Raw genomic sequence first — 26,579 nt, 5'->3', positions numbered from 1 at the left:
ATCCCACTCAAAACACACTAAAATCAGGAAGACTGGGTGACTAATACAATCCTTACAGGATGGGAATGAGATGGAAGAACGGGGAACTGTGGTGTGATATGGCTGATAAGATAAAAATCTGTAATACTACATCCAAAAAAACTCACACACAAGATGAAAAACCTATTTTTTGTAGGAGATTTGATCACTATCTATGGACTTTTGAGTTCAGGGAGAGCCAGAATAACTGAGAAGTCTGGCTTTATGGTGAGAAAAATAGATAGTATTTCTGCCATAAATGTGACATATACAGAATACACAATGCAAAATAATTTAGTAGGCCTTTCTATGCAAAGATACTTTGTATTTCTCAAGTGGTGGCTTCTGTGGCCATCCAAATTTACACAGCAAAACCTGTGACCATTAAATCCAGAGCGGAAGGTTCAGTAAATGTCTGTTCATCCCAGAATTCTGGCACTTGAATCTCCTGAGAAAATTACAGCTATACAAGTGGGAGGATAGCCATTAAATTAATAGCGTTGTTGACTTAGCAGATGCACACAGGTGAGCAGGGCTTGCCTGTACATACATTTTCAGAACTGGTAAGAAGTGTCTGAGGATTTTACCATGCTTCAGAATTTCAATTTGTATAATCTCAGCACCTGACTTTTAAAGTCAAACTGTAACTTTAAGATATTATCCTTCTGGATCCTGAGGGAATTGAAGGCATCCACCTCTGAAACGTGCTGTCCTCCATACCAGTTTGAGATGGGGTGGAGACGTGGGGCCCCTGGGGAGCCATTGTGATTGCTAGCTCAGAATATCTTCTCTTTTGCATCCTGCTCATCTTTGGGTGCTGTGCCAACTGCAAATTAGGAGTCAGCCTTTCAGGCTTCCATCTAATTCTTTTCCTTGCCTGCATTCACACATGTGGAGTCATTTAGTTATTTTCAGTAGCCTTGAATCATAGCACCCTTAAAGGCTGATATGTTCCTGTAGGTATTTCTGTGTGCGGACAGGGAAGGATACTAATATTGAGGTAAAATTTCCCCTCAGCTGATGCCTGCTAAAAGACTCTGTGACAGCACTCATTGTCTTGGAAATGCAAAGGAGAGCAATTTAGCTTAAACTGCCATTTGCATGGCTTGTATTTATAAAAGCTAAGATGTATGAGATGCTGAGCTGTAAGAAATTGTGATATTTTAGGCTCATCGATAATAGGAGGAATGGTATTCAGAAACAAAGGTCTGTCAGTGAAATATAATACATATAGTTCTTTTATGGGGCAAATAAAATGGGATATCAGGAATCAATTCACCTCATAATACAGAAAATAACATCATTTTGTTTCTGTTCTGCTTTTTAACCCTCTCTTGCTCTTTATGCTGTGAAACAAAAGGAAAAGAATTCAACTTGTAGCTGTGTGTGAGGCAGTAAGTCATTTGAGTTTCACTGAATTGTTAAAAAATTGTTCTTTGAAAGCAAAATATATGTTCTCTAAGCATTTAGTAATGGTGACTATCTTTTTCCTTCATCTCAAATGCTTGAGTCTTGACAGTTCGTTTTCTTTCCTCCTCCCAATTGTTGAGATATTAAGCAAACATCATTGCAGGTATGTCTACGTGTTTAAGTGATCCAACAAGAATAGCTATGTTTTAAGGTCTGAAAAATTTTTACTTCTCTTACTCTTAAATTTCTCAGTATGGAGGAAAGAGAATGGCATTAGGTGTATGTTAGAAGTTTTCAATTAGATACCAGAAAGAGAAAATAATGGTGCGTGCATTCTTGTACATGTGAAATGGAAGTTAAGTTCTGGTCAGTGTTGAAGCAATGTAATTCAACTGTCCAAATATTTACAGAAACCAAGAACAAATGGCACTACAATGCATACTTTGTCTCTGAGGAATAATCTTTCATGTTACACAGAGGTCTGAGAAACTAGGTGTGTTTTGTTCAAAGCAAAAAGGATGGAGAAATTTGCTTTTATTTCACACCTGCAATGTTTACTATTACTTTGAGGCCCCAGTATTGTAGCTTGCCCAAGTTCATTTGAAGTTCACCTCAAAATTTATTAACTCAGTGAATTTGACTTTTCTATACAAGACCTATGTATCTTTACTATAATATCCTAAGAAGTAAACCTGATCGCCATGTGTATGTATACCCTTCCTTTCCCCAGCTAATTCTTAATGAAGTGCTAATTCCTAGTTTCTTAAGGTGTCGGTATCAAACAAATTTGAAAGAAGTTTTTGTTTTAGGTGTGTATACAGAAGGGTGTATACTTGAAATTCCTAGCCCTGTGTTCCTTTTTGCTGTCAGATAATCAAAGCTTTAACTTAAGCTGCCTAGTACAGAACTTCTAAGCATTATGCAGTAAAACCTGAATTTGAAATAGCTTGCATGGGGGGGGGGGGTAGTAACTGCTATAGCAACACCAAGGCTTCTGGAAGGGGATTGAGTGAGCACTGAGAACAAGACCAAAATGTAGTGTGTAGGTAGGTTTCTTTAAGATCAGCAATGAGGATCTGAAGACTTTGAGGAGAACCATTTAATCAGGCTTTGAAACTAAAACTAACATTGATGTGCTCTATTAAGAATATGAATTTCCTTGCTAATGGGAAAAGCTTTTTTAGCTTAACTTTAGAGGAAACAAAACTGCCATTTCCTTGTCCTTATTTAGGAAGTGGCTGTTTATCAACTTGGAGATGGTTCATTATTTGATTACCTGTCATCTTGGTTTGGGAATCTGATCAATATGATTAATCCAATAACACTGTTAGTTCATTGATTTAGGGATTTGACTTAAATTATGATTGTGACAAGGATAGTTATATCATTCATCTCCTGGTTCTTATAAAAGTAAGCAGTACTTTGGGCTTATGCAGTAGGCTTACTGTGTTTTAATTTTGCTTATTTAGGCTTTGGTAAAAATCAGCAAAATATAGAGAGTAGGGGGTTTCGCCTTTTTTTAGCAGTGTGGGTTTAAAGGGAGAAGGCAAATTAGTAGATGACCTGGAGACTGGCCTGTCCACAAAGGTGACATGTTTGTCACTCAGAGGAGGCACTCTACTTGGAGTCAACTTCAAACTAAATCAACCTGCCTTGAATTTTATAAGTAATTCTTGATGTTGATATTTTCTATCAAAGCTCCTTACGGCTCACAGATTTTTAAGTAGGCAGACTTTGAGAAAAATATTAATCTAAAAAGAAAAGAAAAAAAACATGAAAACTAAAACAGTCTTTCCCTCCCCTACTCACACACAATTAGGAGTGGATTGTCGTAGGAACGGTCTGTGTTACACAGAAGAGAGCTGCTCATCAGGACACTTGTGTGTGCTGACCAGGTCTTACCAGTTGTGGTCTTCTGCGTCCCGTTGATCAACATCACTTTACTTGCTGTTGAAATGACTGAAGTGTTTGCATACATTAATTATCCATATAACTGAGGTAATACAGAGTGGTTCTTCTGAGCTGTTTTAATTGATTTTTAAGACATTCCTGTATTTAAAATAACCACCTGCTGGAACTGCAATTGTTCAGAAATCACACTGTAGGCAGCATGGGATTCCTGAGGCCAGCAGTTCACAGGGTCAGTCTAACTTCAAAGCAAGTAATTTTGATGTGCACAGAATTCTAAGTGTAGAGTGACAAAGTATCTTTTCCCATGTAGCTCCATACCACATGACAAACTGTTGGGTATCTTGGGATGCAAACAAGTTGTGGCAAGCCTGACTCACTCAAGCCTTAAGACAGTCATCTGGCTTGTTTTAAAAAGTCACTGTATCTGTACTTCCAGAGGAGCTGGCTACAAGTCAGGCTCGCGAAGGAATGCAATTTTTATGCTGACACTTTACACAACATTGGTTTCAGAGTAACAGGTTTTCATGCTGAATATCGTCTGCACTGTTCTGATAATGACATCAGAAAAAAGTACACTGCAAATGTGTTTGTCTAGCCAGAGGGAGCTGTGATTATTTCCTGTCTATCAGGAGCATATTATTAAAATAGAGCCTCTCAATTCCAGGTCTGGTATGAATAGCTGAGCTAGCCATATTTACGCATCTCTCTTCCCATAATGGAAGGAGTTCTAAGACTAAGGCTACACAATGTGAATCAGATGCAGCCTGTCTGTCTTCAGCTGAGAAAAATTCAAACTTCTTTTGGAGTCATTTCACTCTCTGTAAGCTTGAATTCAGCACTGTGTCAGTGTCCATAAATTCTCTCATTTTCTGCGTTTGGAGAAGAAAGAAAAAAAAGCCTTGCCCTGTGTCTGATTAACAAGTAAATGTTTCTAATTGTTCTTCTGAAATGAGATTTTCTGTTTGAGTGAACAGCTACATTTATTAAAATGTTTCAAAGTCTCTAAATGAGGTGGTTAGGATTAACCTATGATGTCCAGTGACAATGGGCCTTCCGGTGAGATAACGGACAGAAAAAGAGTATTAATCGTTGTAAGGCTAACCTGAGAATCCAAGTTCTCAGCAAGGTCAGTTATCTGTTTTTAATGACCAGCTTTGTGGAACACTGGAATGATGTCCTTTTAAATTGAAAAAAATAATATTCTCCAAATTTGACTTTACAATTTTCCCTGTTCCATCAAAATTCAACTAGCAGTCCATATTCACATAACACGGTTGATTATTCAGAATTTTTGGGGAAAGTAATTTATAATAGAGCAAATAAGGAAATGTAGAAGCTGCATTTGTGAGCACTGAAAATAAATGCACAGGCAGAGAGGGGCATGGTGGGTTTTGCTTCTCCTTATAGAAGGCATTTGAAAAGTCTTGACTTACATAAGTGAATTGTCAACTACCTGAGGACAGATCTGTTGTAATATGTTGAACTTTTGCATCCTATGCTCAGCATCATGTAGTATAGAATAGTAAATTACAAACACTAAATTCTGATTTTTGTCTCAAATTAGTATATTCTTTGCTCCATAGTCTTCAGGAAACTGAGCTCAGTAGTAGTCATAAAATGGTTATAATGTAACTTTCTGCATAGTAATTCTACAAATTTGGGTGAGGTTACAGCTCTGCAGTGCTAGCATCAGTGTGTCATGAAAATTAGCCTTTGCTTAGGACTAATGCATTTGTCAGGTCATGAGAGTAACTCTTCTATCCATAGGAACCCAGAACTTGGGAAGATCTCCTGAGCTACTGAATACTCTCCATGATACTGAGCCATGTCAGGTTACAGTTCATCTCATAAACTGCTCTGTTTTCTTCTGCAACTTCTGTTGAAAGGTTCTCAAGGCCTTTATCATATGCTCAGGGAAAGTTTTAGTGCTCATGTGGATAGATTTACTTGCTCTTTCTGACCAATGATGAAGAGCCTAATTCCTATGTCTCTTGTCCCACTTCTACACTGATGTAAGGCTTCTCATTTTAAAATAAGATATTTATTGCAATACAAATGAGGGCAGAATCAGCATGAACGTATAAGCTGGTAGTCATAAAACAGCGGTAATGGCAAGCAGAGACCCGTAGTTGAGAGTAACTGTGGCACAAACAGCAGCTGGGCAATTCACCAGCTTTCTTTAATCAGTGGCTTTTTATGGTTATTTAATGGGTGAAAAAGGGTTTGATACAGTCTTTGAGAGCATTTGAGGATTCATGTCGGTCTATGATAATGAGCATAAAATGACAAGAATTTATACTGGAAAATTAAGCTGACTGTGTTTTATCAGTATTCTGATGTTTTACCAGGCTTGGTTTCTTTGTTTTTTCTACTCCCTCCCCCCTTCCCTTCTCCTGTACAACAGGGATTTGGGAAACAAGTGGATGTGTCATATATTGCCAAACATTACAACATGAGCAAAAGCAAAGTTGACAACCAGTTCTACAGTGTGGAAGTAGGTGACTCAACCTTCACAGTTCTCAAACGCTACCAGAACTTGAAACCTATTGGCTCTGGAGCTCAGGGAATAGTTTGGTAAGTATCAGCGGTTTCTCTTATGCTTTTAAATAGGATTTGTCTTTGCATTTCTTTACAGTTTGCTAGCCACAGACATTGTCTAGAAGCGCAAAAATAACAGTCAGGCAAATACATCCTGAGGCAGAAGGAGCCTAGTGGTTCGCTAATAAATTCTCCTGCTGGTGAGAATGATACCACTAGGTTTGTTTCTCCACATAGCAAAATGTAACTAGCAAGAAAGCAGGAGGGAGATTTTATCATAATTGACAACTGTGGCACTATTTCCAGAGGCAGTGCAAATAATATCCCAAGTAAACCCTGCAATTTTAGTCTTTGTACAGTAAAAGTCACTAAGAACCATATAGAAACTTGTCACATCCCATAGCATTCTCAAGTATTCAGAATGGAAGCCTTTTGAATCAAGGTAGCTGCTAATGTTTCCTTTATTTCTTAAAAGAGGTGTTGCAGTGATGTGAATAATGTGAACAAAAGACACAAATTCAGTAGCTCTCCTAAATAATACAAAAGGCTTATGGAATTCAAAATTATTATGTTCAGGAGTTGTGATATCCCAGTTGGCTTTTGCCTCTGCATTATTAGAGATGGCTCTTAAATTTCAGTGGCTTGTATTTAAATGTCTGTGCAGGTACTTGTTACCTGTTTAATTATGAGGCATTAGGGTAACTAACATGATGTTTTATCTGTAACTTGATCAGAGATGAAGTCTAATTCCATCTGTCATCTTTATCACTGCTCTTTTCTGACTTTGTAGTGTGTGTTACCTTACAGTTGGAGGCAGTGGTAAAGCAACAGGTTCCTTTAATCCAGGGTCAAGTGGGCTTCCATGGATCATTGGCATTGGCACTGTAATTGACAGTGCAACAACAATTAGCAACACATCCTTAGGTCTCAGTCTGTCACTTCCAGTGTCTAGTATACTTTGAGGCCACACAAGTCCAAAGATTGATCTAAATGATCGAGTACTTTATTTCATATCTTAAACACAGAAGGGCTAAAGGTTAGTTTAAAATCAGCTTTGGGAAAGAAACATACTTCATATTAATGTTCATTTTGCATTATTTGTCCGCTTGCATATATAGCAACAGATGTTTTTTCTTCCTACTTACTACACTCTATTCATTTTAGAGGAAAATCAGATTTTGTTGAACCTCTCTGCAACTGAATTGCTGTAATGATCAATTATGAGCTGCAAAAAAACATAGAAGTTAAGCTAAATAAAACCAATAACATCCTGTGAATTTGTCTTTCATACTAAGAGTTGACAGGCAAAAATTAGGAATGCCTTAGGAAAGAAAAACAAATCAGAAGACAAGTAAGTTCAAATGAAAGTTAACACAAATCCCCTGAAATGGCTGAGCAGCATGGAGAGACCATAAAAGGCCTTTTACGGTTTGATGATACAGATGTAGAAGTATTACATGGTAGATGGGGAAGATAATGAGCATTTTTGCTTAGTATGTGTTACACTGTAATCTACCTGTCATGAGGCATAATTTACCACAAATACATTAACAATGAGCAAAGCATGAAGAATCAATGGTGAAGTGATAAATTAATGAAAAAAAATGAGATAAATATATGTAGTTTAGCTAAGGAAAGACAATACATGATAACAAAATCTTCAGTTGTCTAAGCTTCTACTTGTGTAATAATAATAATTATACAGTAATAATAATAAGTTTACATAGTAAACACTATTTAGAAACTATAGATATTTTGATGGATATAGGGTTACATCTAGAAAAAAACAGATTGATTTAAGGGAAAAATATATACTGAAAAACTGCGTATTTGTGGAGTGCTGCTGGCTCTGGTCGGGGAGGTATTTTGCCCTGCTTATCTTGTTCTTTTGTGAAGAATAGCTATGAGGACTGCCTCTATGAAAGCAGTGGGAAAACCTAGGTCATAGTTTCTTTTAGATTGAGTGGCTCTGTTTATACTTAATGACTTGTTGTTTGAGAAGTGTAACAGATCTGGGATACAATTCTGTCTTTTGGCACCAGAATCAGCAGAAGTGTTGGAGCTGAATGGGTGATTTCTGATTGTTCCCTCTACCAAGGGCAGACACAGGTAGGATAGCTCAGAGGGGTTTACGCTCAGACTTCTCATAGCTTGCGCTATTTCTGGATTTTCCTTCTGGATAATTGTAGGTAAACAGACACTACCTGGTGTCTGGCTGGAGTGATGGGCTACCCAGCTACTGGAGACAGCTTTAGTGCATAGCAACATCTGGTTTTATGGAGTGGTATAAAGGTGGAGTATTATTGGTAAATGCTAACTACCCTTTCAGGACTGAGCTGTTGCCAGCAGTCGCAGCAGTGGCCTGCTTCTTGACTAGTCTAAATTTTTGCAGCTTGGCAGGTGGAGTCCATGCTGTCTTCCCCATGCTGGAAGAGCTGAGCTACTGATGACTTTTCTGCTTTGTCTAGTACCTGGCCACACAACTGTAATTCCCTACTTAAGGGGCCTACTTAATAATAGATTTTTCAATAATTTGACATCAAATCTCCCAGTACCGATCAGGTGCAAGATATTCTGTGCTAAGGACTGCCTCAGCACTAACTTCAGGACCAAACTCCACTTGCTAACAACAGCTTCCCTCTTAACTTGGATGTGGGACCCCATATGCCTGGCATGCTGGCTGCCTTAGCACTTTGCCAGATACACTTGGACAGGCAAACTATCTGCAGCCCAAAAGGTAATTGTAGAGGTAGAGGGAGATGGAGGAGAGACATGATGTTTTTCAGGCGGCTCTGGAAGCTGATGTTACAGGGTTCATAGGCAAAACCCCAGAGTACTGAAATCTTTCTCATACAATTCTAGAAATAGATGTCAACATAAGCAGGAAAATTTCAGTCAAAAATAATTCATGTCACAGAACAGAAGCAGCACAGGAATCAGGCAATGTGGTTATGAAAGAAGTTGGGACCTGATTTCACTTGATTATTCTGAAAATTACATCAAAGACAAATCATTTTCTTGATATGGAAGCATTAAAGTAAAGATATTAAGGTCTTCAGGGGATGATAATTTATTAAATTATGTGAAAAAGAGAAAGCCATATGGTGTGAGTGTTAGTTATTATCGTCATTGTGCCCATGTGAAATGATTATAAACTCAGTGAGAAAGTGGTATTGGCTGTAGATTTGGTATCTTCCGATATCTGTAGATTTGGTAACTTCCGAAATTAATTGTGGGAGCTTTCAATGGGATTTGCGTTAACTATGTTCAGAGAATTATTTTTGCCAGCAGGAAGAAAGGAAAAGCTGTTTGGAATCTCTTCATCAGGGAAGTTCCTCTTCATTCTGCGAAAACTACTCTTAATGCAAGTGTAGGCTGTTTGCTTACTGTACATCACACTGACATCTGTGAGAAAGACTATATAGGGTGTGTTTGCATAAAATTATCATGTTGTTATAGGCATGATGACAATGGGATATAGCTGAAACAGAGCTTGTTGTTTATTAGACCAAGACGTAGTTGTAAAAACTATGCAGGCTTTTAACCACACGAATTGATAAACAAGTCTGTCATAGAAAATGTCAAAGTTAAATGAGTTCAGAACAGTTTTCTGAGTTTAATTAGATATGTGGCACTTAAACCACTGAGAGAAGAGGTAGCTGATACCCCTCTGCAATGTTAGAAGGGAGTTGACAACTACCTTATTTTACAAGGGGGAGAGAGAGAGACAGGTCACTTTCAGCCTGTGGGTATGGATGGTTTAGATGAGGGTGGAGGGAGAGGAATTCTCAGGTTCCATAAAATCGACAGAAATATGCTGATGTTGGAGTGGGTGTTTCTTCGTGTTTTAAATGAATACTTTTTGCCTGGAAGCAATGCAATTGATCTGTAGGTTTTCTGCTGTGGTTTGCAAGCTATCATTTTTTATATTGCCTGTGATATTTTTGATACTGCCTGTGATGTCGAGAAAAATGATGTAGTATAGGAATATTTCAAAAGCAATTTGAAGGGGCTGTGATAGTTTTTGAATTTATGATGGAAGCAAGGGTGAAGTCCAGTTTTCCATGGCAGGTATTGAAGACATCACTTACAGGCTTGAGGATACAAGTAATTAAAATCTTAGAAGCAGCTTATGAAGAAATTTGGCCTGGTTTATGACCACATTGGTGCCTATACCTGTGTGGATTATGAGGAGAAAGTGTTAGCTTTGAAGACAAAGTTGTCTGGGTGAGTATCAAATAGATGAGTCTGATGTCTTTCAGCTGAAATCCTGAACGTTTATCTTGCTCTTTTCTGAAGAGTGAAGACAGGCTTTCATGCTGTATGATGTTGGGATGTGATCCAATGACAGGTCAGCTGGACCAGGAGAGTGTTAGCTGGGAAGTGCTTTATGCTATCTAGTTTATGCAAGAAGTTTTTGTGTTTTGGAGTAATGTTGGGGGGTGGAGGGGTGGAGTATGGAAGCAGGAATGATGGTTTGAGGATAGTTTTGAAGAGTCCTAGTAGATCTTCAGTGAATGTGTTATAAATTTAGAAAGATCTCATCTTCAGATATAGAGGAGACTATAAATATATTCTTGAAGTGGTAAATTGTGCAATTTGTTGTGGGTTTTTTCCTTGGAATTAGTGATTTCATGATATCTTTGAGCCTAAATATAAAGGAGATTGCAGGGTCATTTTGTGTTCCCTGTAACAGGTAGACTCAGCAAGTCAACTGATAGCTTGCCATGTTGCCTAAGTTTATCATAGGTTCTCCTTTGCTGATTTAATTGTAATTTGGTGGTTGAATCTTAAGGACTGCAGAGTTCTTTCAAATCAGCATGTGATGGTGGTGCTTGTTGTGGATTATATAACTGCTGATTCTTTCCCTAAAGTAATCATAGAACCATAGAATCATTTAGGTTGGAAAAGACCCTTAAATCATCATGTCCAACCATTAACCTAACACTGCTAAGTCCACCACTAAACCACGTCCCTAAGTGCCATGTCTACATATCTTTTAAATACCTCCAGGGATGATGACTCAACCACTTCCCACAGTGTTCAAAGGTCGGAGGAGGAATGTGACAGATACTGTCCACTACAAGATGTCCAGTATGAAGGGGGTTTCTGTTGCTGTTCTCCTTGAAACTATCATAGGGAAGTGTCCTGTTGTGTCATGATACTGGTAATGGAAGATTTATTAAGATGGAGTTGGCTAAAACTTCCTCTAATTTTCTGTATATTCATATGTTATATATACTAAGACAATTATTATAGGGAAACCTCTTCCATCCCACAGATCTCTGGTGGAGGTCTGTGAAGATATGAACATAGTCATCAACAGAACCACTTAAAAATAGATTTTAATTTGACTACCTTCTGTGTAGAATGTGCCTGTAAATGATGAAGAGGATCAGACCTTTGAGTTTGCAAAAATATTTGAACTCTTTTGTATGATGTTTATGGTTTTCTGTAGCACATTTGGCTCCTGATCTGAGTATAAGGTTCTAAAGTGATATTGCAATTGGAATAATGGAAAACAGCCATAGAAAGAGGAGCTGACATTTCTGAGCATAATAAATTCTGAGCCCACACTGATCAAAGAATAAGAATAGTCTATGCTTTTGCTGTGGTGCAGTGGAAAAGCGATAGAGAATAGTGCACATCTCAGTGTCTTACGGTTAATGCATAACCTTATTTGTATTTTTTAGCTGGACACTGGTGTATTAAAGTTCTTGAGAGATCAGTATATTTCTCCATCATCACCCTGTTGTCCCAGTAATATTGCTTTTGTTTCTTTGTGCCACTGAATTGAAATACCGTATTCCTTGATAGAGGTCAACATTTCCACTTGTATAAACTGGCATAGTTCCATTGAAGTTCAGAGGTGTTCTCACCGTGGGATAGATCACTAATTTTCCTCAGAAGAGGAGAACAAACAATACATGTCATTCAGAGGAAAGTTGAAGTGAACCATGTACCCAGATATGCCTAGAATTTCAGTGGCCCTGAAGGGAGTGGCAGTGTTAATTTTGTCAGTCCTAGTCTGTGCTGGTTTTGGCTGGGATAGAGTTAATTTTCTTCATAGCAGCTAGTATGGGACTATGTTTTGCATTTGTGCTGAAAATAGTGTTGATAACACAAGGATGTTTTAGTTACTGCTGAGCAGTGCTTATGCAGAGTCAAGGCCTTTTCTGCTTCTCACACCCCCCCACCAGTGACTAGGCTGTGGGTGCACAAGAAGTTGGGAGGGGACACAACTGGGACAGCTGACCCCAACTGACCAAAGGGATATTCCACACCATATGATGTCATGCTCAGCATATAAACCTGGGGGAAGAAGGAGGAAGGGGGGGATGTTCGGAGTGATGGCCTTTTGTCTTTCCCAGTAATCATTACGTGTGATGGAACCCTGCTTTCTTGGAGATGGCTGAATACCTGCCTGCCGATGGGAATCAGTGAATGAATTCCTTGTTTTGCTTTGCTTGCATGCGCAGCTTTTGTTTTACCTATTAAAGTGCCTTTATCTCAACCCACGAGTTTTCTCACTTTTACCCTGCCAATTCTCTCCCCCATCCCACTGGCAGGGAGTGAGCGAGTGGCTGTGTGGGGCTTAGCTGCTGGTTGGGGTTAAACCACAACACAGTCTCTCCTGTGAATCAGTACTGAGCGCATGACATGAGTTCAGTTACTTGCATTTCAGTTACACAGTCACATCTCGCAGACTTTTTGTGTTTAACATTCCGTTGGCTGGCACTGCAGATTTATCCTGTTCTATTAAAGATTCTCCAAATTGTATCCATTAGTTCAACTTGTATTCTGTTTCTCATGCTGTTGTGTGCTTTGCTGATGTGCTTTGACACTCCACTCCTGAGGAGGTTTTTGAACACAACCTTTAGAGAGTTTTACAAGTGTTTTGTGCGAGACTAATGTAGAAAATAGCTGACAGTTTGTACTGTGAACGATTACTGTACTGTTAGTGAAATAAGCATGTCAATTTAAACAAGTTCTCTGGTGTTTCCCAGTGCTAATATCATCTCATACAATGGCAACACCTGATGAGATTTTTTTTTTTTTCTCCTGAGAAGAAGTGGCTTAAACTATTGCCAAGTTTTTTTTCACTTTGGGAAGTTCTTAAATGTTGAAATACCAGAAGTAAACTCACAGCAAGCTTCAAGCACTGATCATTCATTTGTACATTGCAGGATTTTTCTTCAACTACCAATTTGCATTCACATTGCAGTATTCTGTGGATTTTCTAGTGTGTCGTTGCTCTGAAATGCCAAAAATTTATTTGCATGTATTCAGCTAGCCATTGGTCACCATCTGATGTACATCTGGAACAGCATATTCTGTTTTGTTGTTCTGATATATCTATGCGTTGATTCTTCAGAAAGACAGTAGATTTCCCAATTGTATTTGGAATCTGGATCACCAGCATGTGAATTTTAAAGTGCTGAGAGACTCCCAGCGGGAACAGCAAAGACTGAGTGTTTCGGTGGATTTCAGCTCCAGAATATTGAGTGAAGGTGCTTATCTAAGTTGGTCAGATTTGTGTTTCTTAACATGATATTATTAGAACTTGCATAGGAACACATATTCAGAGACAGTTTGCATGGATATGGGGTGAGAGGAGGAGGCAATGTCTTGCAGTGCTCTTGCTAATGACTCAACAAAGAACTTGCCTTGAATGTGGAGGAAACTGCCATTAGGATCATAAAGAACAGCTGCCATATGTCAAACTATACAAAACACGTCTGAAAAATAAGATGAGTTAATTGTCTTTAAGAATAAGCAGCTTCTATTCCATGTTTACTTTGATTCTTACAACTTCTTCTATCTGCTACTAATATCTTTAATATAAGTGGGAAAGAAGCAAAAAAAAAGTATATATCCAGTAGCAGTGCATGAAGGCACCTGAGGCAGGATAAAGACCCATTTTTATATGACAGGGGTACCTGGGATGTAATGTTTGAGCAAGAATTCTTGTTGTGATTTTGTTTTTTTTTAAAGGTCTGACATGTAATTACTTTACAAAAAAAAATTCTCAATTTTTCCTGTAATGTACTTTTTGTACCTAACTGCAGACATTCCTGGTAGGCAGGAAGTCACCACTTATTTCATGTTTGTCTTATCATGTTTCATTTCCCTGTGCTAGTACACAGAAATCTAAAATGTAATTTAGGTTCTGCTAACCACAAACGATATGTAATAAAACATGCCACAGTATGCTCTTGTAGCAAAGAGATCATGGTCTCTGCCTCTAAAATACTCAGACTGCCTGTATTTCTGACTGTCCTTTCTTCTTTTCTCCTTAAAGAACCTGTATGGTTTCCATAACTACAATAGTTAAGCAGGCAAAATCTATTCCAAATTTTCTCTCTGCAAGTTTATGGAAAAAAAATGTAAATAAGTTGGTGTAGAAACTCTGCACAACCTGTTTTTGTGACCACTGACAGCAATACTCACTTTACTTGGTTGTAAACTGCAGTACAGTAAAGGCACTGTCAGGCTCATTTGAGAGCATTGACATCCAGGATTTTCAGTTGGATCAGTACAACTCTTTGGTATAAAGCAGGTTTCTTCATAGCCATGACTGGGTAAGCATCTATGATCCTGTTAAAGTCATTTAAAAAATTTATCAGCTGCTTGTAGGTTCTGTGGCTGCAGAGAAGTAACTGACGTTTGTGTAATTTAAGTCCGTTCTTTGTTGGCTGATTAAAAACTCAATTTAATTTAAACTTTTTGCTATCAGGCAGTAACATTTTATAACTCCCTTTATGGATGTCAGGCACATATCTGCTCCTACCCCATCAAAAACTTCCTTTTGGTCTCTGCCAGATCTCCCTTTTCTCACATTTGTTCTATCTCACTCCTACACTGCGACATATCAGACAGATTGTTTTTCAAGAGTCTCCTTGCTTCTCTTGTATCAGGTTGTCTTTCTGGAATTCAGTAGCAGAAAAATTTCAGTTCAAGGAGGAAATCAGGTTGGAATTAACTACTGTCAGTGCATCGCAGCTATTCCTTAACTGAGTTCAGACTTTTATTTCATTCACTTGAAATCCTGTCACCACTGAAATGAAGGCTGTTGCATCGTCATCACTGATTACCACGTGTTTATCATAAAAGCAATTGCACTTCTGTTCCCACTTAGGGGCAAGGGGTTTCTCCTGTGATAGGAGAATAGCTGTGACCATACGGAATCAGAGAGGTAGGGCTATAGGACAGAGCATCCAAATAAAAGGGCATGTATCAAAACAAAGCAGCAATGGAACCAGAAATAGAAAAACTAGAGCCAATAGGGAAGGAAATGCAGCTCAGATAATTTGATTTTCTTTGTCAGCATGTATTGTTGATATTTATTCTCTGATATTAATGTATCCTCCGTGATATTGTGATAAAATGTGATATTTATTCTCTGATATTAATGTGGTCTACAGATTTTCACAGTGCTTTACAGAAAGCAAAAAGTTGTCCCTTGTCCCAAGACCTGCTGTCCTTAGACAATCATGAAAAAGTGATGGCCAAAAAAACAGGAATATAACAGAAGTTGTGCAAAATAGGAAAACAATATGAAACAAGAGATTGTGTATGAAGCCTAGGTGAAGTTTGTGAACAATGTGAGACGTGTATGGCATGACATGAGTGGGCAAACTCACCAGAATGGGCAAGAGTTGGTGATAAAGAGAGAGGCAGTTAGGAAGGGAAGCAGAAAGGAGGAAGACTCAAAGGCAGGAGTGAAAGCAAGTGGCAAAGAGGACATCAAGGGGTTTTTTTGATTGGGTTTGGGTTTTTTTTTTTTTGCTTTTATTCTTTGCTGGATTCATGGTGTTACACTTTTCCATCCCAAGATGGTTGGTGCCTGTTTTCAAACTGGAAATAAACTTTGTATCTCTGGGTCACTAATTCACCATGAGCCACAGAAGGGGGTAGAGTTTCTAATTCATACAAAAATCTTATTTTAAACTTGTATCAAAGCATCTACATCCTGAAATCTCTGGTGTAACAGGACAACTTGAAAACCTAAGTAATTTTTAACTTTGTTACTGTTGAACAAAGGCATTTTGGCTTGTTATACAGCAGGTAAAACATTTTGTATCCTTACAAACCGTCAGTTTTACCTGCTACCATCTTACCTGTGTCAGTGATGTCCCTCAGTATGACAGACTGTAGATACAGAATTACCCCAGCTGGTCTAGAGTTGACTTTTCTAACTGAGTGAGTTAGAACAACCTGGGTTGGTTGAGTTAGCATCAGCGTAGGGGCAGGCTGAGGACTAGCCCTTTGGCTGGGAGGGTAAAGGTGACATATGGGGCAGCATTGGCTTTCTTCCCTCCCAGAACAGCACCAAGTGACATCTCAGCATCTTCCATCTTCTGTTTCTGTCTGCTTAGAATAGCCTTGCAGAAATTGCAGGGTTAGTTTTGGGAAACTGAGTAGCCTTTTAGGGTTAACCTTTGTACAGGTTAACCTTTTTACATTGACTTTCTTCCTTCCATGATTATCCCATTGCAGAAGATGACTTGCTGACAATACGTTTTTAGTGCTTGGTTGAATTTTGATTTTTAATCAGTTGAGAAATGCAGTAAGAAAGTTCTGAAATAATGTTTCTTTTTCTCCAAACTGACAGCTTTTGTTATGTTTGTCAGGCAAGCCAGCAAGTGTTTTAGATTATGACTGTGAGGTGGCTATGGAAGGTAGTAGTTGTTTTCTATTTCAGTTTGTAGATCCAAAAATAACAGATTTATCATGTGACTGACAGTTTGAATGTGCTACGTACTCAACTTCTGCCAGGTGCACAGACTCTGCCTCAGCATCCGTATTTCCCTAGTTAACAATTAACAATTTTAATTGCTGTTAAATGAGGAAACTGGACTTTTTCTGGCTTTGATGCTTAACACAACTTGAAAATTGTCCAAAGTTTATAAACCCTGTTGACAGTTCAGAGCGCTGAATGTGAGCTCTCTTTGCCAGATTCAGCGTCTTATACCCATTCTCAAGATGCTGGGCAAACATTTACTCAGTGTGGTTTACCTACAAATCACACTTTAACTTCCTTTGCCCATGTATTTTCTGCCACTGAATATTGATAGGCACCCCCAGGTCTGACCCATTTTTCAGATTTTTACCTTGCTCTGGCCTCGGTAAATCCTTGAGCATAGAAAGAGTGAGTAGTGTAGCATACTTTGGAAGAGAGACGCTCTCTTATGTGTCACACAGGTAAGGAAAAGCATTTTGGCCTAGAGCCCCTTTAAAGCAGAATAAAAAAAAAATCCCTTGGCTTCCTTCACTGACCAGGTTGAATTTCCTAGGCTAGCGGTTAACAAAATTTATTGTCAGCTAGCAGACTATATAGTGAATTAGTGACAAGAGAAATGCAGAACCAGAAAGCACTGGCTTTACAGTTCTGTTCAGGAAAGGATTCTACAACTGAGTCACTTTTAGAGCCAAGTATAAAGAATTAGCAGAGTACATACAGATAAGAAGTATGTAAACGTACTTTATGTTCAGCATCCTCATGAATATTTTAGTCACCAAGCAAACTAAAATGGCACCCATTATGAGAGGTGTGCCAGGCGATGTGTGAACAGCATAGCTGTTTTCACGTTGCCTTTCCTACCATATCCGTGCACCATCTTTGCAAGTGAGAAAGGCTATGAGAAAAGAGTTTATCTTGCATCAATATACAGAACAGATCAATGGATTCCAAAATGGTTCTTGTTAGGGCATCACCAGCTCATGTAATGAGAAAGATAACTAAAGGTTCAAGCTGCAGATGAGAGAGTCACAGGGATATCTTTGTACAACTTGGGCCAAAAAGGCATAACCTTGCACATCTGAATTGTCAGCTCAGCCAAGCGATTTTGGTCTGTGCAAGGTGTGGAGCTTCTGTATACACAAGCTTGTGGTTTGTGATGGTGACGGCGCTGGAGGGGATAGTCACCTTTAAGAGGTTTTGATGGAGGAGCACTTTGTTAACATGAACAAATTTGACACTTTCATGTGTGTAATTGTTTTAAAAGAAGATATCAGCAGAGCAGGTTCAGCCTAGTAACAGAAGAATTTCTCAGCAAGTGGTAGAGGGCAAATTTTACTCCAGACTCTCCTTTTTCTTAATAGATTCCAGCCTGTGATTCCTTTTTTTCCCAGCAGTTTTCCAAGTGTGTAGGTTCTTTTGCTGCACAGTGAATTACTTTGTTATCTAACAGTTTTACCCCATAGTATAATTGCCAAAATTATAATATAGCACATTTGGAGCCACCGGTGACAGATGTTGAGTGAACTTTTATTGTAAATATGTTTACTAAAAATAAGCATTCCAGCCTTTTTTTTTTCTGTGCAACTTCTTTTACATTGTCTTATGTATGATGGCTCAATCATCTTCATTCTGACCACCCATCTGAAAGTTTGGCGGATAAGAGCTGTCTTGGCATGACTGAATTGTAAAATAGATTTCACAGCAAAGTTTTCAAATCTAGTTGCCCTTAGAAATACAAATTCATTGTGCTTCCCCGTTTATCTTTGCTGGAAAGGACTGCTTGGCTTTTACATTTCAGGCAATGACTGTAGTACTTTAAACAGAATGAGTAATATGCATTCAATATTGGACTGCAGATGTCATGGATATGAAAATGATACTATTGTAATCCTTTATGGGTGACAGTAAAGGGACTGGTTGAGTTGTGGACTTGAACTTTGTGTTTGCTTTTTAAGAATAAGCATGAGTGCATTTGGTTCTTTGAACAAGTTCTTTAAGATCATAAATACCTAGGCATGCACTGTCACAGATCTGACTGGGGAAAGATTCCTGTTGAAGTACTTTCTTCTAGCTGTGGCGAAGATTTGTCTGTTTGACTCCCCTTTCAATAAGCACAGTTAGAACTGGTCATGGGAGCAGTTCATATTTCTTTTTGTGGTCATTTCCATACATTTTCAGACAGAAATGTGTGTAGAGCTCTTTAAATCACTTTTTCTTGTTTAATATATGGGTAACCAGAGCGCTTTGGTCTGATTTCTGAAAAAATGTAGTTCAGCTAAAACATATTTCCATTTAACCAGGGCCTTTAGAGAGCTGTATTTTGCAAGGTGGGAAATAGAATAAGTATGTTGTAGTGAAGAAACCTGTATTAAAATGCTACAGTAATAATTTCAGTGACATTATAATGAAATTATACAGGAGATGTGGACATTTTTTAGTCAAAATGTGCCACATATGCTCTTCTCTGTTCTAAAATATCTAATATCTAAATGTAAAATCCATAATATGAATTGGACAATAAACTTCTTCATTTTCACAGGACTTTATTTCAGTTTCAGAACCGTAAGTCTTAAAAGCAAAGTTCAAGAGCAAGCATTTTCTAGTGTAGTACACTAAATTAAGAGTATTTTGCAAGCAGAGAGCAAGACATATCTTTTCTGTTTTTAGCTGGATTTTGCCAGCCATAAATTTATTAAATATATGAAAGCATGTGCATGCTGAACAGTGGGCCTGATTCTTTAAGAGTTTTCTTTGAAAAGAAACCTGTCTTCCCTGATTAAATGCTGAAATGTAAAATAAAGCCACACATTTTGAACTTTTGTCTTAAAATCATCCAGTTTTAAACATAGAATCATTTAGGTTGGAAAAGACCTTTAAGATCATCCAGTCCAACCATTAACCGAACACTGCTAAGTCCACCACTAAACCAATTAAGGGTAGAGTAATAATGGTACATCTTCGAAGTTTAACTGCTACAGAATTCGCTATACGATCTTGACAGCAATGTTGAACTCTCATTCAAGGACTAGGATGATAATTCCAAACGATTCAAGCACTTCCCTCCTCTCTCACGTTACTTCATTCCAACACAGTATAAGAGATCACATGTTGAATATTTGGCAGTGAGTTACCTTGCTTTGGCTGCAATGTTCCCAAAGGCCCAAAGAGGGGACCTGCTCCCATTTAAAATGCACTGAGGTGACAGCTTAGTTTGACCTTTCTTTTTGTCTTTGCTGCTTAGGTTTCATGTCTTCTTGGCATGTGAAGGGGCTCCAAAGGGCACCAGCTGGAGCACCTTGCTGGCAAGGTATTTGCTGTGGCAGGATGCCTGTGTTTGACTCCTGCTGCACTTCAGCACGCGCAGCCTTTGCCGCCCCATGCAGTGCAGGAAGGAACGTTTCGAGCGCAATCAGTAATCTCTGCTGTGATGAGGAAGCTCACAGAAGGTCTTGGAGGCTGATTTATTTATTCTGTGAAACATCCATGGTGATAGTAAAAATGTAAATGATGACTTATGTTGCAGTTGGGGAGGCAGCTTGATTGTATTTCCTAATCCAGCCGTTACCAGCTGATTGCAAGAAGCTGTGAGCTGATGGAAACTCAAAACAAATAGCTGGAACCATACACAGTAACAGGAAAACTGCAGCAGTCATCAATTATGAAACTGTATTGGTCTCCTTAAGCATCAGCTCTGAATATTGTCTCAGAGGCCACTGAATTTCTCTGCATTTTGAGGAGAAATAGACCTGATCCTGAATGTAGAGTAGCCATTCCTGACAACAGGTCTGCAACTGGGTCATATTGGTTATTTTCTGGGTTTTCAGCACACAGGCTTGATTCCAAACCTGTTAAGGACATTGAAAGGCTCTTGTTCATTACAGTGGCCTTTGACTTGTACTGTATGTGGGAAACTGTTTCTGCATGTTGGTGCATGTATGGAATTCTTTTCTTTTACACCATTTTTGTGGAAAACATTCACTACTTTTAAAGATACTTTCTGGAGAGAAGTTTTCACTCTAAAAATAACAAATTTTTTTTTTCCTGTTTAAAAGTAATTACTGAAGAGAGGAATATGCACTGTTTGTAAATAGAAATGTATCACTGTCTGCCTTTAGAAACTCAGAAGTTGCATGTCAAAAGGAGGGGAAAAAAAGGTAAGAATGAGAAGGTCTAATTTAATTCTAAAATTTGGACTGATAAGTGAGATCAATATAAAAAGCAAACAAACAAAAACCACAAAAAAATCCTACCAGAATACACTTTAAAATGTGCTTAAAGCAAAATAACTTTTTCACTCCTTTTTGTTAGAGTGCTTGCCTGAAATAGGACCTTAAGTAGAGAGAAGAAAATGCACTTAAAATATTTTATGGTTAACGTTTCATAAACTACTTTTACAGAAATTTTGCTTGATACAGGAAAAAGAGATTTGGCTCTTGTTGTTCCTAAGAATCACTTCTTCAGAAAATGCAGAGGCGATAGTTATCTGAAACCAAGGGCAGGGAGTTTGAAGTCAGAGAAATTACTGTGAAAAGGATTTATATATACATCCATCTATGCTTTTATTTTTATGTATATGTGTATATAAATTTAGATGTGTATCTGTGTGTGTATATAGAATGTGTTCTGCTCCATATACCAGTGGTGATTGTTGAGGATGAGCTATCATTAGTGTTCTTGTTAAATGTGATTTTCAAGGTTACCAGTTCTCCCCACTGATGGAGATCTCAGCACTAAATAACCAGGGTATTTCAAATACACAGATCAGTGCTTTGTTTAACAAGATCAGTTTAATCTTTCTTCCCTCTTGCTGTGCTGGGATGAAGGAAATAAGGCAAAAATGCTAATGTCAGTGGTAAAACTACCTTACTTAGAAGGATCAAGGAATGCAGATATAAATAGCAGTGATTCGTGATAAACAGAGTTGCAGCTGGAGTCTTTCTGGAGGAAGGCAAAGATGACTGAAGTTTGTTACTTTACAGAGTAGGTGTAATATTAAGTAGCTTTTCAGAAAGATTTTAATACTATATTTGTTGCAATATATTTATATATATAGTGATAGGTAAGAGGAATGTTTGGTGTCCCTTGGATTTCTACAACATTCAGTGAAGAGACTTTCTTAATATAGAAAGCTGCTTGCTGAGATTGCCAAGAGTCTCCATTTCACAGCCCGCCCTGGGAGGCTGGAGGCTGGGAGCTTCCCTTCCTGTTTCGGGCTTCCATTCCATCATCTGAGAGCTAATAATAGTACATTAATTAAGTAGTGGCTTGAGAAAGGGTAAGCATCTTGAAAAGGATGTGTGTGCCCCATCCAAAGAATCCTGAAACTAAAGACTATAAAAAATTGCCATTTGTTATCCTAGGAACCCATCTCTAAGAGTCGATTTTTAAAAATATGTTTTCTGTGGTTTTCACAGTCTATTCTGGGGTAGAATATAACGGCAGTGATAAATGTTAAGCTTCATTCTTGATTAAAAGAGTTATTCCTGTATGGGAAGAATAATTTTAAGTATTTACTTGGTAAGTGTCTATTGAAATAGAAACTTGCACATGAAACTAGAATGCTTTTCTTTGCTTTTTGAAATAGGTGTAAAAATGAATGCCTGGTCCTTCAAGTATATGATAACAGAGCATTGCTCATTGATCATTACAGTTTGAACTCGCACACAATATTAGTGGTAAATGATGATCTGGGTTTGTGTAAATCTGACTAGAATGAGTTTAATTTATTTCCTTTTTTTTTTTTTGTCTACTGAAGTCAGCAAAGAGTCTTGTTAAATAGCTGTAATGTCATATATCTCTTAGTAGTCATGAATTTATATTCGCATCTGGCTAAAATTTTTTATCTCTGCTAAATAGGCTTGTTTCAAATTATTTACAGTTTAAAAAGGCATTTTAAACACTAACATTTACGTTGCCAAACTAGCCATAAACAGAATTTATAGGGAGAGTTTATTTACTGCATTTTCTCTCTGTAGAGCTGCCAGAGATATGGTAGTAAAGTCGGAGGATTTTTCTGAGCTCATGTTGCAGTAAAACTATCATTTTCTTACAAGACCAGGGGTGAATTATAGTCTTTGTTATAAAAATAGGGCAACTGTATAAATTTAAAAAAAAAAAAAAAATCATAGTTGAGCAAAAGGTGTTATGATAGAGTTTCCAGAGAAAGAAGCACAGGCTTTTAGATGCAAGTCCAGTCTCTTAGTGGAGATCTTGAAATTGACTTTCACACTCAGCCTTTTCATAGTGGTTCGCAGACACTCATTACTCTCTCTCTCTTATTCCTGCTCCCTTGAGTCACCTGCTTATACAGACACTCTTCTGCCAGTGATTGAAGTTTGTCTTAAGAAGGCTGATATATCATCAATACTAACCTTGGTGTTCCAAGGTAAGGATTTTGTGTAGCAAGCACCAGAGAGAGGACCTACATGTGGTATTTGTAATTTCGTTGTAGTAAAATGCATAGTTGGCTGTCTGTAAACAAAAGCTTCTCTCTGGTGAATAGAAAAAAACCATCAGTGCTATTAATTTACTCAGTGCAATGAATTTACGTATCGACTTCTTGAAGTAGTTGGACACCTTCCATTTGATAGAAGACAATGATAGAACTGCAGTCAAGATCCTTGTATCTCAAAGTAAATATCCCTGTAGAAAGGATTACTTGAGTTGTTTTATTTTCCTCCATGGTATATAAAGGACTGAGAATGGATCATAAAAGCCAAAGGCTTAAGAAGTCTTTGGTTTTCTGATTTTAGATTGATGCTTTTTGTCTCTTGTTTTGATGGAGAGAGAAAATTCGGAAAAGCAAACAGAGGTCAGAAACTGGAGAAAATGGTTGTCCAGGCAAACTTTTGGTGTTACTGTTTTCTAACTCCTAGTCAGTGATTTTATGATGTGACTAATGAGATTAAAATATGAGAAGAGAAAAGATTATTAAAATGATTCAAAGTACTCTTACATAGCTCAGATGAGTGTTATGTAGGCTTTCTTAAAAGAAGTTGGGTGATAAGTAATATGAATTAGCTGAGAGATTTGTCTGCTAAAATATATGTCCATGAACGATAGAGACCAAACATTTAACTGTTGAAAGATTGTGTTTTTTAAAATCTTTTGGCCTTGACTTTTATTTGTTTAATACTTTCTTAATGGAATTAAAGGGTATTTGAGTTGTGGCCTTTATGATGCCCTGTTGTGGCTGAACTCAATCAGAATGAAAGACACAATTCTGACAGTTGCTACAGGAGGTTTGCTTTCTGCTATGTGTTATTAGGCTATAAATCACACTTCTTTTTCCTCCTAACATAAGGTTTAGTTGGGTGAAATTTTCTGGCCAGAAAATCAGACCAGATCTTTGATAGCCTTATCACCTAAGCTGCTTCATATATGCTTTAACTAGTGAGTGCAATACTTTTGTTCATGCATCAGCCTAGCATGATATTAGCTGGGTCATAAAAGTTATATGCCTTATTAATGAATAAGAGAAGGAAGACTTGTTACCAAATGACAGAATGGATGATGTTGGAGAGCGCCTGGTCCAACCCACCTGTTCAAAGCAAAGTCAACTAGAGGATTTTACTTAGGACCACTGGAAGAGTCTGGCTCCATCTTCTTTACTTCTTCTAGCAAATACTTAAGAACAGTCATAAGATCCCCCCTGAGCCTTCTCTTCTCCAGGCTAAACAACCCCCACTCGCTCAGCCTCTCCTTGTATGACATGTCGCAGTCCCTAATCATCTTCATGGCTCATCAGTGGAATTGCTCCACTACGTTTCTATCTTTTTTGTACTGAGAACCCAGATCTGGACCCAGCACTCCAAACGTAGCCTTCATAGCACTGAGCAGAGAAGAAAGATCACTTCCATTGGCCTGCTAGCAACAGTCTTCCTAAATGCAGCCCAGGATGCTGTTGTCCTTCTTTGCTGCGAGGGCACATTGCTGGCTCACATTCAGTTTGTTGTCCACCAGGGACCTTCTCTGCAAAGCTGCTTTCCAGACTCAGCCCCCGAGCATGTAATGGTTATTCCTCCCCAGGTGCAGTAGTTGGTATTTCACAGTGTGGATAATTTTGGGAGATTCAGTATTTATTTTTACCTTTTTTCTGTAAATTAACATTTTGATCTGAAATAGTTTTATGTGAAAATGTTAAAATGGAACTTCCTTACAGTTTCAGAATACCTGCAAGGGTAGTCATGAGAAATTTTTTTCCCCCTCTGAACATATTTTCAGGAGAAATCCCACCATCCTGCCCCAAGCATTGACAGTGAACTAAAACATTCTTTGAAAAACTCCTCATCACCTTTAACAAACAATTATTCTTATTTGTGGGATGTATTTGGTGTGTTATTTATGCAGGGGTAGTGTAATTGAAATATTTTTTCTCCACCTGTGTGGTTTCCAAGACACACGTTGCCAACACTTTTTTACTTATTTAGAGCACTTGTACATTTTTGTTGGCTTTGTGACTAAGCTTGTGATGCTTACATGCTTTCTGCTCTGTACTTGGTCAGTAAGACTCTGTGAGTAAATGTCAGTGAATGTCTACAATAAGCAGGAATTGATAAAAAAATACAGAATTTTGAATATTTACTTTGATGCTTTAAAAAGTAATTTTTAGAACAACTAGTGGTTTGGTTGATTTATCTTTTGGGACATACACTGTGGCTCTTCATGGAGTAGCAGAAAACTTATGTCACACCTTTCCTCATTCTTGGTAAAAGGGACAATCAGGAACTAATTCTAAGAACTAGTGTCCTTTTTGTTAGAAGTGTGAAATGTAGAAGTCAAAATTTGTGTAGTCAGATTTGAACCACCAAAATAAGTGGTTCAGATTCATCGGAGGTGAAGATTATCAAAATAACTGAAAGTTGTACAAAATATTTTAAAGTTTAAGGAGAATTTTAGGAGCCCAGCTTTAAAAGCCCACTTTTACAAACCAGAGTCTGTATTTCTTCATGTTTTCAAAATCTTTAACTAAGCATATGTAACAAACTTTTTCATTATCAGAAGGAAATGGTAAAGAAATTTTGTGAAATGTTTCTGTTTCTAGGTATGTTATTGGGATTAGATGATGTGGTCTCGAAGAATGATTCCATTAGAAATATCATAAGGAAAATACAAACTTCATTCTAGATAACAGTGGGCAATTGTTCATTGAGCCACTTGGTGAAGGTGTCCTTAATCATGACAGAAAAAGCAAAAGCCTCTCAGCTGTAGCCAATGCACAGAGAGTTGCTTTATGAAACAACTTTTTGTCTCATCCAGGTTTTATTGTATTTTTATTTGAAGTTATTGATTTTTTTTTTCCCACCCCTTGAAAATAAGTGTTAATTTCCTATGGAACTGGAGTTCAGAAGTAGTGGTGCATGCTGTCTTCTGCTGATGTGGTGGTACATGTTTCCCTTTGATGTCTTCTTTTTTCTCACTAGAAACTCTCTCCTCCTTTTGTCCCAGTATTTTCTCAGTGGAAAAAAAGGCAATAGTAGACTTGAGGCTCAGGAATTTGCCATGAGAAATGCAGGATATCCTCTAAGATGCATAACCCCTGTGTTTGTAATTACTGCAGTGCTGCATATGATGCCGTCCTTGACAGAAACGTGGCCATTAAGAAGCTCAGCAGACCATTTCAGAACCAAACTCATGCCAAGCGAGCTTATAGGGAGCTGGTCCTCATGAAGTGTGTGAATCATAAAAACGTAAGTTTTCAGTAGGTAACTGGAGAAGTGATATGTATTTTGTTTGTTAGAAAGAAAATCGCTTTGTTGGGTGCCTTTTTAAAACAGAAGAAATAAAAAGCAAATTACGCTCAAGGGCTGCAGTCTTTCTGGTACCATATGCCCACATGAAAGAGTGAGGATCTTCTGTGTGCTTATTTAAAGGCTATGCCAAATGGGGGTGCTGCTAGTAGGGTTAGGGTGATAGAAAGGGACAGAGCAGAATACATTCTTGTCAACTCCTTATCCAG

At 38.0% G+C, this 26,579-nt stretch overlaps 1 protein-coding gene across 6 annotated transcripts in view; it reads left to right on the top strand.

Annotated features, from left to right (window-relative positions):
* MAPK10 (mitogen-activated protein kinase 10) overlaps positions 1-26,579 on the top strand; it is a 182,780-nt gene that overhangs the window by 90,171 nt on the left and 66,030 nt on the right. For 3 of the 6 annotated variants that reach the window (XM_075708696.1, XM_075708695.1, XM_075708698.1), the window contains 2 exons: positions 5,744-5,913; positions 26,181-26,310. In XM_075708696.1, coding sequence (XP_075564811.1) covers positions 5,744-5,913; positions 26,181-26,310 — 300 coding nt within the window. Of the gene's footprint in view, positions 1-5,687; positions 5,914-26,180; positions 26,311-26,579 lie in introns of those variants that run through there. The other 3 variants (XM_075708700.1, XM_075708699.1, XM_075708697.1) reach the window with 2 other exon arrangements.

The sequence above is a fragment of the Pelecanus crispus genome, chromosome 4 (genome assembly GCF_030463565.1).
Source record: "Pelecanus crispus isolate bPelCri1 chromosome 4, bPelCri1.pri, whole genome shotgun sequence".
Classification (NCBI taxonomy): Eukaryota; Metazoa; Chordata; class Aves; order Pelecaniformes; family Pelecanidae; genus Pelecanus; species Pelecanus crispus.
The sequence above is the reverse complement of the archived record's forward strand: the minus strand, read 5'-3'. Positions and strand labels throughout refer to the sequence as shown.